General features: G+C 40.2%; 1 protein-coding gene across 1 annotated transcript in view; it reads left to right on the top strand.

The window, feature by feature from the left end:
- The first annotated feature begins 4,814 nt into the window (after positions 1 to 4,814).
- RANBP17 (RAN binding protein 17) overlaps positions 4,815 to 15,900 on the top strand; it is a 159,782-nt gene continuing 148,696 nt past the window's right edge. The window contains exons 1-6 of the mRNA XM_074603816.1: positions 4,815 to 4,903; positions 8,749 to 8,895; positions 9,950 to 10,040; positions 11,249 to 11,415; positions 14,847 to 14,912; positions 15,445 to 15,549. Coding sequence (XP_074459917.1) covers positions 4,886 to 4,903; positions 8,749 to 8,895; positions 9,950 to 10,040; positions 11,249 to 11,415; positions 14,847 to 14,912; positions 15,445 to 15,549 — 594 coding nt within the window. The 5' untranslated portion in view covers positions 4,815 to 4,885. The remainder of the gene's footprint in view (positions 4,904 to 8,748; positions 8,896 to 9,949; positions 10,041 to 11,248; positions 11,416 to 14,846; positions 14,913 to 15,444; positions 15,550 to 15,900) is intronic.

Raw genomic sequence — 15,900 nt, 5'->3', positions numbered from 1 at the left:
ATCTGTAGCTCAGTGCATGCCCTTCAGACACACCGAGATGTGCACAACAGAGCCAGTATCTGTCCTTTGTCTCAGACTGCCCAAGACTTGCTCCTACATGTCCAAGACTTGCTCCTGTATGTCCAAGACGTGCTCCTATGTCTGACCCATCTATACTATGTCCAACTAAAACATCTTCCGCATTGCCACACTTCTGGAAAGGGCAGACAGAAAAGCAGGCATTGTTTTTTTTCTTCAAACCACCAGAACACATGCACGTTTTTTCCAATTGTCTCAACCACTTCTTGATCGGCATGAATTAGACAGCAAATGAAATGCAATTCAAAACCACAAAACTTCCAAGTAATCACCCTGTAAAATGTCTCCAATTGCTTTTGTTAACTAATTACGTGAAGGCTGGCTCACCATTAATAGGTGATGGAAGAGACCAAACTATGAAAACCACCTTTGGGAGGCAGTTACACCTACGGGTTGCCATTGGCTGAGGACAGATGAATAACAGTAAATTACTGAACGACATTAATCACAGAATCACAGAATGACTAAGGAAGCAAAAGTTCAGGCATCTGAATGTAAAGCCTCAGTATTTGCAGTCGTCTTTATCCCATACGCTGCACACACTGAGGTAACTTTAAGTTAAATTAATGGTATTATGGAAGCTTTAAGGGTAATCTTACTGTATACATACACATACTGTGTAGATTTTATTAATGTATATGCAGTGCATCACAAACTCCTCCTGTAATGTTGTGCCGCTTTGTGCTTTTTGCCATTAGGCAGATTTTTCCTTTCAATTTGAATTACATTAAGAGATTGGCTATAGACTGCGTTTGCCCTGAGGTATTATTGATCTGTGTCCAGGTAGCAAACAAGCAAAGAATAATTTATTTTGTCCCAGACTTCATGGAGTACTGTGAACTTGTAAGTAGAAAGCATGCCACTGTGTCATTGAAATGGCTTCTTATTTAACTACTGATTTTGTTGGTTTGGTCTCTTCCTGGTCTTCTTAGTGATATGTCTAATAATTTTTTCTTATTATCTACTATATATTAATTTGAACATAAAATTGTCTGGTAGAAATCACTGAATTTTTTTTAAAAGTGAGAATTTCTATGGAACTATTTAATCTGCAGACATATTCAAAATCAATTGTGATCTGCATTGCAAATGAGTGAATTACATTACTAAACCAGTCACTAAATTGTGGCAATATATTGGCATAGACTAGTACATGGCACAAAAAATGATCTTGAAATCATTAGCCATTGAAATAAATTAGAATTCTTGAGGGCCTTTTGCTGTTGTTAATAAAAAATGAAAAACAGAAAGAAAAGAATGTTTGAATGAGAAAATGTGTAGCAGAACCACATCCAATATCAGTCTGCGACTGTTTGGCCTGATGGACTATGTTGATTTAAATAAAGCTAACGTTCCCAGAACAAAGGGTTCTAAATTAAATATATTGCATTTCTCTCTGTATTTTTTTTATATATATATTTAATAATTTGTTGTAAATTATCAGCCATTCCTTTCAGTAAGAAAACTGCATGGTAGGGAAAATCCTGATGTGATGTACCCTGATCTTTGCTACTTCTTTTTGGGGGAGGGACAGAAATGGCTGGTTTTGTTTATATGCTTTAATCACATCACTTAAAATAAATTTAAAAAAAATGCATGGAGAAGATTCAGCCCTCTCTAAGCAGCGTGGCAAACAAATGGATCTAATTGTGAATGCATTGCCTGGGGCAACAGATCTATTCACATAATCCAAAGTAACATCAAATTCAGGAAGTTGATTTTATTTCACCTAGCAGAAAACAAGGCAGACTTGAGCTGGAAACTGTATAATAATACTGCAGGGAGGTCTCTTGTGAGGCAGACCTAAAATCCTCCTTTAATTCAGCTTCCCTGGAACATAGCAAGAATTTTGTCGTTATCTTCCAGGGAAGCAAGTCTGAATTTCATGGCACAACTTCCTCCTGTCAATGCCCATCACATAAGCACCTTCACTGGGTCACTTCCCCCTCCCATATAAAGATAACGGAATGGCATAAAAGTTCATTAATAAATTACAGTCCTTAATGCAGCTTTGTCCTTTGGACTAGGACTCTGACATAGTCTGGGGTAATTTCACAGTCTAACATTCTTACTTGCTGTGTTAAATCTCAGGAGTTTTGTCAAGTATTAGTCTAGGAATCCATTAATTCTTTAGCTAGACCAATTTTTTTCCCCTTAAAATAATCAGGCTATAGTTGACAGAAATCGGATACAGAAATGCAATTGCCTGCATCTGAGAGATTAAATGATTCAATTGATGATTAAATAAGGTACAAAGAGTCACATGGCTGCACTGTGTCGCTGAGCACACAGCAGAGCCTGTGCTCCCTGCCTCCCGCGTGGTACAAGCTCTGTGTTCTCACTTCTGTCCGTGCTCATCTGCCGACACAGAAAGGAGACCCGGGTCGGAGGGGAGAGGGTGTTTCTGGCTAAGAGAAAACACACTCCCGTACGCTTAGCTACCTATGCTGTCCATAGGTTACGCTCAGCTCTTGAACTATTTAACTTATTAACCTCATTTATGCATGCCTTTGCGTAGCTTAGTGGCACAGCCTAGGCAACAGCCCATCACCTGCAGCAGGACACGGAGTCATTGCTAGAGCTGAAACTCAGCTCACAGGGTCAAGGTCTTTGAAGGATACGCAAGAACTTCCTCTTACCTTTTTGACCTGCATTGGCAAGCTGCTTCTGGCTCTTCCGACAGTTTATAATTGTATTGCATCAGAAAGTCTCACAAAGTTTCCACACTATAATTTATGGATGACTTTTCTTACCCCCAAGTCACCATTTCATTCCCTAGTCCTCATTTCACATTTTCTTTGGGGCTACCACACTTCACATAGGAATTTCTGCAATGTGGGCAATGGAGCGGTGGGGAAACACAAATAATTGTACACAAACTGCTCAGGCCCTGTATCATCTGTTAACCGGAAAAAAAATGACATGGACTACCATGGAGTTCAAAGCAGGGGAAGTCGAGGCAAAAATCCTTCCTACTGTGTTAAAACACCAAACAACAGCGTGCCCAACAAAAATTTCAAGCTTTTTGGGTGCAATATTCATAAATGCTTTCAGCTGGCTATAGCAGCAGGCCTCGCTGCCTCTCCTCCATCACACTTCGTTTCTTGATCTTGAATCCTCCTTCCTCCCCATGCCACTGACCCCAAAAGTGTCTCGTGAAGCCTAAACTAATACGCATTGCTGAGTTTTACCCTGGGCACTGTGTGGCCCTATGCCGTACAGTACCACCGCTCACCTTTAGCAGGACAAGGAATACAGACATGCTCCTCTTGCTTTGGCCTTTTTTAGGTTTCTTCATTAGTGACAAAAACTGGTTGCTCTCTGATTGCGTATGATGCAATGTTGCAGGTGCACGCAGTCTGTGACGGGCTCTGCAACCCACGCCGGACAACCTCACCAATTTCTGCCCAAGGCAGCAGCTCACGTACCTACAGCATCACCTTTTAGGAAAGCGACCACATGCTCTAGGGACAGGGAATACCCCATCCTTTGGTGCCAGTTATTCCGGCAGAGAGTTGCCAGCACTGCTTAGTTCTGTTCCAAAGTTGTCCAGCTTCACGTCATAGTGGTTAGAATCAATTACACCTTTTTCTTTGAAGTTAAGAATCTAGCTGCATTAAAAGACATTTTTTCACATGCAGATACTCGTAGACATTGTTCAAGTCACTTTATGTCCTTAACGTGGATAATCTCAATACTGACTTTTTTCTGTCTCCCACTTACATGGTGTGTTTCTTCACTAACACTGACTTATTCCTTTAACTCTAGAAAAAGGATGTACTGGATAAGATTCTCTCTTTGCAGTGCTTGAACTTAAGAAGTGAAATATCTATGTTAATTTTGATGTCACAGACCCCACGCATTATCTGAACCAGCGCTTAGCAAAGATGGGATTCATCTCATCCAACTGCAGACTGAGACAACTCTATTCTCTCAATTTAGTTTCTGCTCTCCTTTCTAGGCACCTGTAGAGGGGGATTTTCCCCCTTATCTGGAGTAACTGAGGCACCCGTCCCTTCAGGCACAGCTGCAACCACCTCAGCGTCCGCTCCTTGGCCTCCTGGATTGAAGCGGAGTTCAAGGATTTTTCTACTCTCAGCAACCTTCCAGCACTTCCCAAACTGGAATCAACATCCAAGATGCTGCCCTGGTTCAAAATCCACCTCAGCACCCCAGGCTTTAGTTTGCGTCTTTTAAGAAGCACAGACAGGGAGGCATTGTGCTGGCTTGGCCCATGTTTACTGAGCTATAAATGTAGGAAATTAACACTACATTGAATCACACCCATGCAACTCGTGAATTGCTGGCTATAAATTGGGAATATTCTTACAATCTCTCATGGACTGTGTTGACCTGAAGCTCCCACGTTCACTGAGGAAAGCTTTCCCTTCGCTGGTGCTGTCACAATTGGAGAGTAAATTCTTTGGAAAGGTGTATCTTAATCTGCATTGTGCAAAGCAAAATATCAATTTTCATCAGCACCTAAATGCGGTAACTAGTTAAAAACATGCCCTTTTCAGTCAGGAGAGATGCCTCTGCTTGGCTGCGGGCAGCAGGAGGGGAAGGCAAGCCCGCCGACAGCCGCTCGCCGCACACCACAGCGCCCAATGGGGGCTGCAGGGACAAGATGGCGCCGCCCGCGCCCGGCGCCCCTTCGCCCCGGCCCAGGCGGGGCCGCTGCCGCGCTCCGCCCGCGGGAGGCGGCCCCGCACCGCCCCAACGGCCGCCCCCGGCAGCCGGCCGGCCCCCAGCCCCGGCCGGGCACACCGCCCCTCCCCGCGGCCCGCTCCCGCCGCCGCTCGGGAAGATGGCGCGGCGCCTCCAGGTCAGTGCAGCGGCCGCGGCGCGGCGGGTGGAGCGGCGGGGTACCTTGGGGCACGGCCGGGCTGTTGGGGCAGAACCACGGCAGAGGATAGGGAGGTCCTGAGGGGCGCGGGGGAGCCCTGGGCGTGCTGCGGGGCGGCTGCGGCCGCGGCGGCCGAACGGGGCAGGGGACCGCGGCGTGCGGAGCTTCGCCCTGGGCGGGGGTGGCCGGGAGCGGGCGGTGTTGAGGCGAGCGGGCTCCGTCGGAGTGCTGTGGACCGCGGTGGCGGTCTCGGGTGAGCTGTGGTGAGGCGGGGGGGGATGTCGGGTTGCGGGGGGGACGCGGGTGGTGCTGGCCTCGCCGTGGGAGTTGGAGCCGCGATGTCACAGCGTGGGGGGCGTGTGGCGCCGGCAGCTGCGGGGCTGGCCGGCTGTGCATGGCTTTTCCACACTTCCCATCGCGTTGGTGTCTGTTCGCTTGGGATGCTGGGTTCGTGGCTACTCCAGGCCTGTGGGAGCTAGCTGCACCTGCTCGCCTGTGGCCACCTCTTCCCGAAGGCGTTGGTGGGCCCACAGCTCGGCCCCAGCCCTGAGGGCCAGAGGCAGCCCCTCACCGGGAGTTGTCCGGGGGGGGCATTGTCCACCGAAACGGTGCCTCAGAAAATGGAGGTGAAAAGCGGGGGCGGGAAAGCGGCCCCAGAAGACACAGCATCCTGAGGTGTCAGGTATTCACCTGGAGTCCCTTGGGGTTCCACTGGAGTGGTGGCAGCAGCTTCCACAGTGGCTGTTTAAGGCCTTTATTGAAATACTTGGGCACCAGGTGCGCTATGTAAAAGGACCACTAAAATACCTTTTGTTGTCACCTCATATGGTAGCGTTTCAACGGTTATGCCTGTCCTGTTGCTCTCACGTTGAGATGGTGGAACCCTCTTCATAGCATGTTTTCAGTCAGAAAAGGCTGATTAAAATCAGAATGTCTGTGGGAATTTGTCAGTGTCAGCAAAACTTTAAGCGTGAACTTACCTGGTTTCCTGCCAGTTCACTTGGCTCCTTGGCCGCTTGCCTGGTGGGTTGCTGCTGAGCTGGGCCCCCGGCATTTCTGGACCTTGGCTCTTTCATGGGCTAGTAGGAGAGCTGCCAGGGACTCTTGAGAGCTGGGGAGGTGGGACCAGAAGTGTCTGCAGAGCTTTATTTAGCTTATTCTTGAACATTATGAAAGTGTGACAAGCTGAAAAAAAAAATAATCGCAGTATCTAAGCTTTTTCATTAGGATGTGAATCTGCTTCTTGGGAAAAGTTGCATTTTGTGATCAAAAATGCCACTTTTTATACAGGTCTGTTGCTACTCCTGACTTGCTAAAGCAGCCAGCGGCTCACTGCTACATCCTCTTCGTCGACAGTATTGTTGTTTTCTTAGGAGTCACCTTTCAGCTATTGATAAGAACTTGAGTAAAGGAGGTCTCTGAAGGCATCAGTTTCACATGTTTTGTGTCACAATAAAAAGGGATTGTGACAGTCTTCTGTTTTCTCGAAGAAAATATACATCTAATATAGAGAGCTAGTGTTTGACTTCTCATTGGTTTCTCCAAATATTTTTTTCTTAATCAAGTTGAATAATATCTATTGCTCATCTGAGTTGCCGTCATATACAAGATGGTTGTATTTGCTGATTTCAGGTTGTATTTTTTGGTTTCGCTATCTGAATCACGGCACGTTTTCTTGGTGTACTACACATAAAATATAACCCAGAGAACATCTAACAAGTTCCTTGGCAGTCTGAGAATTCTGAGACATCTCTGGCCGTACCTCAAGCCTACCAATAAGAAACGTGTCATAATGTTCTCTTGAGACCAAATGTCCAGATAAAGTATTTCAAAGTGCTGAAGGCCATCCGTCTCAATAGACGATAAACCAGCTTTTCTTTGAAGATCATTATCTAGTTGTTGTTCGGGCTTGCTTTAAAAATCTGTGGTGGGATTCCCTCATCCATCAGATAAAATGCTTCACAGTTTTAACTTGTCAATAAGAAGTTAACTCTAATCCTTAGCCTAAATTTCTAAATTTTGGTGTAACCTTAACATATTGATACCGTGCATTAAAGTTTATTTGTTTTTGAAATCCGCTATCAATTCTTTGTATATAAATTATTGCTTAGCCAGCTTATAAATGGTTTGATATTTTAATGCTAGTTAGTATACAGATGATTTAGGCCTTGGTGATTGGGCCGATATCCCAGTTTTATTCTGGACTTTCTCAAACTGGTTGCTGAGGTTGGCCCGACTTGGAAGTCAAATTTCAGGTCAAATATAGAAGGGTCTTTAATTTTTGCTGGTTATGGCATGATAATTTGGTTCGTGCTTCTCAGATTATATTAGAATTGTTCCATTACGGAAAGATGCATTGTAATTTATGTCTGAAGACTATCTTTGCTAGATGTCCTTATTCCCATGTTTTATCCCAATTATGTGGCGTTTGTGTTGTATTATATGTTCTCTAACGTGTATGCTTGAATTTTATGAGTCTTAATTTTCACTTGGCGTGGATCGGGCTTCATTTAAAATTGTGTTACTGGGATTGTTACCTGTTCCTTATTTTTTCTCCACTCCTTTGAACATGGAAGGGAAACAAAGGATGTCTCTGTTGAGCTCTATTTGAGGTATTAGATGTGTTCATTCCAGAGGTCAAATGTGCTATTTCTTACAATTTCTTCAAAGCAACAAGTCATGGCTACTTTTTGACTGCAAATCAGGGACTCCTGAAGTGTCATTATTACTGAAATTCTGAAAAAGCTGAACAAACCCAAGAACTCCATCTGCACAACAAGAAGAAGGAAAAATATGGGAAAAAGACCATGATTTATTTTTTTAAGATAAGAAGTGCGTCTCAGAAATTACATGCTTTGATTGACAAAATCGCATGTACTTTGGTTGTCAAAGACACTGTTACTGTCTTGGATTTTTGAAAGGCATTTGAGCTACAGCATAAGTGATGCTAGATTGTGCCGAACCAAATCTTTTATTTCAAGTACAAAACATCTGTTTGGAAGGGCTGCTGAGCAGGATTTTGACTTTAAATGAGACTGGTCAAATTCTGCAGGTTTCTCTCTGCGTCTTCTTTCTAAGCCAAACTCAAGTCATGAAATATTTACTGGGTACCTTCTAATGGTGTGACCAGTTATTGACGAGAGTTACGTAGGCTTTGGGATGGATGCTGAAACTTCTGTTTGTGTGGTGATTGCGAAACGTGCTTAAAAAGGGTTTATCTCCTGTGAGACAGTGACTAGTAGAAATAAATCATATCCCTCACACAGGAGAGAGATATTCCCCCCCCACACCTTCTTACCAGAGACCTTTTTTTCAACTTCTAGGTGGAGAGGAATTTTAGCTCTTTTTTTGCTACTATAGCTTCTGAATTGTCCCGTCTTTCACTGGTATTTGCATCAACAGATACAGATGATGCTATTTTTTTCCAGGTGTAGGAATTTGACGAGTAATTGCAGCTTTTAAAATGAAATTTGCTGCAAGTTTTCCAAGTAGCATAGCTCAAACTGTTCACTGTTCTCCATCTTTTCATCTCTCTTTGGAAAAGCTGTGGGCTTTGCATCTGAAGACTCAGAAAACCAGATGGATTGAACCATACTGAAAATGCTTCGGTAGCTGAGAGAATAAGAAATGCCAACTTAATTTTCAGAGTTATTTTTGGCTTTTTGTCACAGAAGGCCTCTTATTTAAATGTGAATCATCTGGAAAGCTTAGGATAGGTAACAGTTCATGTTACTGGTATAGTATCTAGGTTTATAAACGCTTAAAGAAATCTTACGTGGTTGAAAAGCCTTCATGGATGTTTCAATTGTGTTCTTTCCTGACAGAGTCTGGCAGAACTGGAAGTACTATGTAACCACCTATATGAAGGAACTGATCTAGCCCAGCGAATGCAAGCTGAGAAGGTACTCTTGGAGCTTATTGATAGCCCAGAATGTCTTAGTCAATGCCAGCTTCTATTAGAACAAGGAACGGTAAGTATCTGAAAGAAGTGTTACCCATAAATATAATCACGCTGATGGAACCTCACATAGGTTTCTCAGCTTTGGGCCATTACCATGTCAGTACAATAAAAGCAAAATGCTTTTCCCTTTTTTTTCCAAAAAAGGTTGGATCAGATGATCCTTGAGGTCCCTTCCAACCTGGTATTCTATGATTTTTTTGTACATACTCTGTTTCATAAATGATTCTAGAATCTTTTTCATTTGGAGGTGTTCTTTGTAGAAGTGATGATACCTTACATTAGAGATGTCACAGACAAAAAGGGGAAGCATCTTAGCTTTCAATTGTACTACTTTCAGAAGGGTTGTAATCGGGGATTGTGTCCTCTGTAGAGCAGTGTCTGAACACAGTGTGGTATAACCCAGTGTTTGAACATCACCTTGTTCTTATTTCCAGCTATGAGCTACAATGGGGAAAAAAATTATTTAAAAAAAAAAAAAAATCCTTTAAACTGCTTATCTGTTGTCTGTTAGTTTAAACCTTAGCATTACTCAGTTTAGTTTTGTGTGTTTAATTTCATGGTTAACTCCAGATAAAGTGATAGGGGAGTTGATCTTGATTTAATAGTCCAAGCTGAATCCGGTATAATTCTTGCTGTGTTTTTCAAATAATTCAAAAACAGAGAGAAAGAAAAAAAGGAAACACATTTAAAAATATCTTTTATCCAGGGCTGGACCCATGGTAATCATCTCATAGTTCTAAACTTTTTAGTGATTTTAAAAACAGGTTTCAAAACTAAAGAACTCCACTGAATAGTGAATTACTTTTAGGTGAATGGTTTCCATCCAAAGGGATGATATTTTTTGGTCTCCAGTATTTTATTAGCGTTTTGTAATTTATGTTTGTTTTTAATGAAACAAAGATATTTCTGAAATACATCCTCAAATAAATTTTTGGTACACTTAACAAACATAACCAGAACCTGATAACCAATCTGGTTTATTGATTATTTATCAGGTTTTGACTTATTGTCACTGCCTTTAATTAGCCTATTTTTGAATAATATCTTTTGATGTGTTTTTGTAGACGTCCTATGCTCAGCTTCTAGCAGCAACATGCCTGTCTAAGCTTATAAGCAGGGCATCTCCATTACCTGTTGAACAAAGGATTGACATTCGTAAGTAGCGTTCGTGGTTAAAATGTCATTATATTAGTTGGATCTAAAACTTCATGTTAGCACAGCAACAATCCAGTGGATAGTTAGTGTTTTTCTCTATTTCTCCCCATTTACCAAGCGTGTTATTCATATGGTAGTCATTGTCAGACAGTGAATGTAAAGGTGCTTGTGAGATCTTCCATTATTTCTCTGCAATTAGCTCAAAAATAACACTTCCTAGTTTCAAAATTAAAACAAATAAATATGTTAGCTCAGATTACTTAATATTTTTTAAAAATACTATTTTTTCAAGATAGACTCTTTATCTCACAAGATGCTAGAGAGATTTAGTTCACACTTGTAAAGGATAAAAGATGCAGGTATTCCTTGTAGGCCCACCAGTCACTTACATGTAGCATTGCTTATGATCAGCTCTTAACATTTGTAAAAGTCACTCCAGGTCAGGTTCTTACTTGAAGGATTAAGATCCTACAGAATTTTCCTTTCTTCTTAGCATCTACGTTCAAGTCATTGCTATATCCTAAAAGAGATAAGCAATATACGTTAGGTCTTTAATAGTGAAAGGCTTTGCACGAGGAATGTATGATTCGATTTGGATTTTTAGAAAATCTGCACTGTTTTATCCGTTCTATGGGTAGTAGTACTCTGAAATGCATGGCTGAGAATCCGATGCTTCTTATCAAAGATTTCAGTGTTCTTTTAGGTAAAAATTAGCTTTCATCAACTTTCATTTTATACATTTCAACAGCTTTTGGAGCAGATTAATTTCCTTATGGTTAGAGGGGAATTTCTGCAGCTGCAATGGGCATTACCCAAAGAGATGTTCCAAATTGAATTGAGAGCATTCAATAGGGAACATCATCTGAAAAAACTTTTGTGTATTTTGAATTGTCTGTGAGAGCTGCTGTTACCTAGTGAAATAGTCAGTGCCCAATATATAGGACCAGAATGAAAAATTACTGTTTTACCTCTTCTCTGAATTCACAAACTATTGTCATATGTATCCCAGAATACTGATCGTATATGTCATGTGCTTTGTGTTACTAAATATTTAGCTGTATTTAATGATTTAATGTAACTCAGAGTTATTGTACTAACCATAAGAATACAGTTTTATTTTAAAATCCATGCCTTAAGTTTTTATTAAACCATTTAATTAATTTTCTTTATGGAAGATGTGTTGCTGATGTTAAAATGCTTCTTTACAGGAAATTACATTCTGAACTATGTAGCATCTCAACCCAAACTGGCTCCTTTTGTCATCCAAGCTCTCGTTCAAGTCATTGCAAAAATTACAAAATTAGGATGGTTTGAGGTACTAAAAGATCAGCTCATCTTCAGAGACATTATTGCTGATGTAAAAAAATTTTTGCAGGTAGGAAACAATTGTTCACTTCTGCCGTTTTTTGCTGTTTGGACCACTTCATTTTTAGCGATTGGCATGTTACGTCACTTAGTTGTTGTACACTTGGGTGGAAAAAGTTTGAAGAGCATTGCTTAAAACAGAAGATCGCCCTACAATGAAGAACCAGGGCAGGTTTGATACCTGTGTGAGTATGTGCGTTTTGATACCTCACAGTATTCTTATGCTGTCGTGTTGGTTTTTCTGTTGGTTTTCTTTTTCCAAAGCACTTTTTCATAATTTGTCTGTAAAACGTGAGCCCCTGTTGTCAAGCCATTCTATTTAATGCCTTAATCCTTTTTTCAATGGATGCGGAGGTACGTTTCTGATAGCGTTAGCTCCAGTTACCTGGTTAGAAACACTGGGACTGCACCATCTGAAGAGTAAGAAAGTCAAATGTTTTAAAGCATTAATCTGATTGTGATTCTTCTAATAATGACAGCTGGAATTGTACTGAACTGTTCAGTTCTGGAACTAGTTCAAATTATCTTTTTTTCAAGTGCCTGTCATGGAGGGTTGATCAAAAAGGTAGCTTTATAAACTATTTGTTGGAGTGTTCACTGTTATGGTCTTACCTTGTTGATTTTTTTGTATAAGCAGTGGGACTTCACCTGCACTTTACATTTTAGCAGAATTCTCTAGATAGCCCTGTTTCTGAAGTTTCTGAGGAAAGCTTGTGTAAAGATGGAACTATGCTATCCAAAATTGCAAGATACTGTATGTATTTGTTACATGGTTGTGGTTCTTGGTTGCCCCATTCCTTTTTCACTTTGTGAGAAATGGATGATTCATATTTGTGTGCATAGGTGCTTAGATACCTGCATATACGTATGTTCTCTCTCCATACATGTAAAGAGACCTGACAGAAAAAAAGAAAAGGCGTTCTGTCTCTCCTAGGATTACGGCGTAAAATATAGGGAGATAGATAATAAATATAGTGTTTTATAACTTTATCTATTTTTGCATATGTATTTAAATCTAAGAAATCACAAAAAATATGCATTCCAGGTAGGGATAGGAGGAAGTTTGGGAGGAAAGATCACTCGCCTTCCCTCTCCAGTAATTGGATGAAGCAGGAATGTTCTTGTTTTACACTTCCTTCCATATAATTTCCTGTTCCCCCACTGCCACGGTCACTGTTCCAGAGGAGAGGAGTTACAAGATAGGGAGGTGATCCTGGCACATAGTATTTGAAAATTGGAAATAATTCCTCCTAATGTCAGAGTGCAGCCATTCACTATGGACTGTTCACCATGCAAATTTACATGTCAAATGTAGAGTAAGTACTGTCAGACACAGTAGCTAAAGATAAAGGACATCCAGCATCTTCTGTGAAAGAAGTTTGGAGAGTGTAATTGGATGTCATGGGTTATTAGCCAGGCTTGGTTATTTTATACATTTAACATGTATAAAAAGGTTCTTAAAAAGTTTTATGGGAGATAGCTAAGCTGCTTAAAAACTTATTTCATATTAATCTTTCTGAGTGTCTGTGTGAATGTAAAGCCTAGTACTTATTTAGAGAAAAAATAATCAGAAAACTTAAGCTATTTGGAGATTTACTTCCAAAATGAGCCATTTTGTGTGTATGTGTTGTGATCCTGGCAACTCAGCACAAGAAAATAGGAAGTTACTGTTTATTATGTTTCTTGCCACTGAGTTTCTCATTTGTTTTTCAGTCTTACGTTGTTTATAATACTGTTCAAGTTAATGTACTTTTTTATTTACATTGGGAATGTCTAATAAAAGATAAGCTGCAATATCCTGTTTATTAAAAACAAGCTCAAGTATACTTCACCATCTTGCAGTTATTTTTATGAATGTACTGTAATTGGATTTTGCATTTATTATTAAAATGATTGCAGTGTGACTCTTCAGTGTGTAGTTCATTAAAAGTAGGGATTTAAATACAAAATTTAGCTTCTTAAGAGATTTCTTTAGTTAAATTAAGAATTCCTGTAGAAAAGAAAATTAAGCCATAGATCTACTTGTGAATTAAATTTTATATAAATATTGAAAAAATAATCCCTAAGCAATGCTAATATGGTAATAATTAACATACGGTAGTTTCAGATACTTATGCTTTAGCATTCCAGGTTGAAGTTCATCCAGAGTGAATGTGAGTGTGATTTAATACGGAAGGGGTGAGTGGCTAGGTCTGCAGTTCTGTTCCCAGCTCCATAATTCCCCATGCAGCTTTTTACACCTGTGGGAAAGGGGAGGTTGCATTTTCCATTTTTGTAGGTCTGTGTGATCTAAGGAACATTCATATAGACTATTTTAAGAATGTGAAACACAGAAGAAAGTTCTGTTCCAATTACAGTATGAGATGTTTAATCTTACTGAATGCAGATAGGGTAACAATATAAATTTTGCTGGAGAGTTCTCCGAAATTTTCACTTTTGATTTGCTTTGGTGTAAGTGATAACACAAAATAGATGACAGTGAAAATTCAGGCCCTTTGGTAAGCAGGCAGATTCTTCATTAGTTGAGCTTTGGATGATCTTCAGAGTTGCGAAAATAATGAGTGTGGTTGTGACAAATATCAGGAACATTTTTGGCCAGGATGGCATTACTTTTTGGATGCCAGGAGAGCTAGGGTTGCAAACTGCAGCTGTGAAAGTAGGAGTAGAGATCTTCCCCCAACTCAATGGCAAGGCCTAATTGCAGTTGATTTTAGTTGGGTTTAAAAAAGCAGATTTAATTTTTCTATAAATGCTTTGTAATAGCTCAGTGAAGACAGCTAAATTTTATTAATTAAATGCAAAATTCTGCGCTGTATCTGAATTTTGAAACGTTCCAAGGAACTTAAATACTGATGATGAGATCATACCCTCAGGTGTGAATATTTGACGCCTACTGCTTTGCTTTTTAGATACAAGTTGTCAGAGATGGAATATATTATTCAGTTCAAACCAGTGCATTGTATACTACTGTGGAGTGAAGAGAACTCGTTTCTTTTGGTAGAGAGCATTCCAAAACTTTTTTTTTTCCTGTGTGCCCTGTCATCCATCCATGGCTTACTTTTTTTTTAATGATCTGAATTTCATGCAGCTTGCCTTACCAGTTCTAAAATACTGAACAGACCTTTGAGAAATGTGTAATAGTGAATTTCTAGATTGCAGTTACATAGACTTTTATTTTGAGACGGGTTTTTATTATCAAACAATTCTTAGGATTTACGATGAGGGGTTTTTTTCAGAGCTAATCGATGAGGGGTTTTTTTTTCAGAGCTAATTAGGGAGTTTGAAGGTCTAGTTCTATTACTATTGATAGAAATTGGCCCGAAAGCCTTCTAAACAGCTTTGGATATCTCAGCCTAAGAATTCCTCTTGGTTCTAGAAGTGTTGGAAAATATTAAATACAAGGTGCGATGTTTGAGCAATCATATCTGTTTTTTTCTGTAGGGCACTGTGGACCATTGTACAATAGGAGTAATGATTCTCTCAGAACTGACTCAGGAAATGAATCTAGTAAGCACGTTTGGTTTTTCTTTCCTTCTGCGAGGGGTGTATGTGTTGCCGATCAAGCAGTGTGTTGAATGTTTCTGCCCTTTGTAAAAATGGTTGGAAAAACATTTATTGGCCGTGAAGGGATTAACACACCTTCCTCTCCCCACCAATATATAGAGAGACAAGAAATTCTTAGTGCAGGGACTCTACCTGTACCAGACACACCATATCTGCTATGGGTAAATTTTCTCCCATTGCCGTCACTAGAACTAGTAAAGCAAAGTGAATGATCAACTTTTTCAATTGTATTTCTGCTAATGATTTACTTTTGTGTACATCTTAACATGAGGAAGTGCCTCCAACCTCTCCATCCCGAAAGAGAGACAACCTTGAAGGAAAAAAAGGAGGTGCTTCAGGAAGCTGTCAAGATCTATATTTAGTGCTGGACCATAATTTTCATTTCTAGTGTCAAATAATTAATCTGCCAGATATACCTATCATCTAGTTTTAGCAAAGAAGGGAGCGTTGTTTACTCTGTCCTAACTTTTCTTAGGTTGATTATTCAAGACCTTCAGCAAAACACCGTAAAATAGCTACCTCGTTCCGTGACACCTTTCTAAAGGACATACTGATGCTTGCGTGCTCTCTTTTAAAGGAGGTGAGGCTCTTTATAATTGAACCTAAACTGTTAACATCATGATTGTCCCAGTTTGAGTCCTTATATGTTCTGAGTTGATGAATTCTGTGTTTAAATGGATTACGTGACACCCAATTAAGCTCAAGTGACCAAAAATGTTCAAAGACAAAAATTCCAATATTCCTTCCTCCATTTCTCTCTTGCTCGCTCTCTCAATCTTTGTCTCTGTGCTGTCTTTCTCTCTTTATATCTTGCCTTAAAGGATGACCTGACTAAATTCTGAGCTAGTCTTCTTTTTTGATTTTTTTCATAATTTAATTGTATCTCAGTTTTGCTGGGCCTGCCATCTCAATATTTGTTAAAAGAATTATT

This window comes from Larus michahellis, chromosome 11, assembly GCF_964199755.1.
Source record: "Larus michahellis chromosome 11, bLarMic1.1, whole genome shotgun sequence".
Lineage (NCBI taxonomy): Eukaryota > Metazoa > Chordata > Aves > Charadriiformes > Laridae > Larus > Larus michahellis.
The sequence above is the reverse complement of the archived record's forward strand: the minus strand, read 5'-3'. Positions and strand labels throughout refer to the sequence as shown.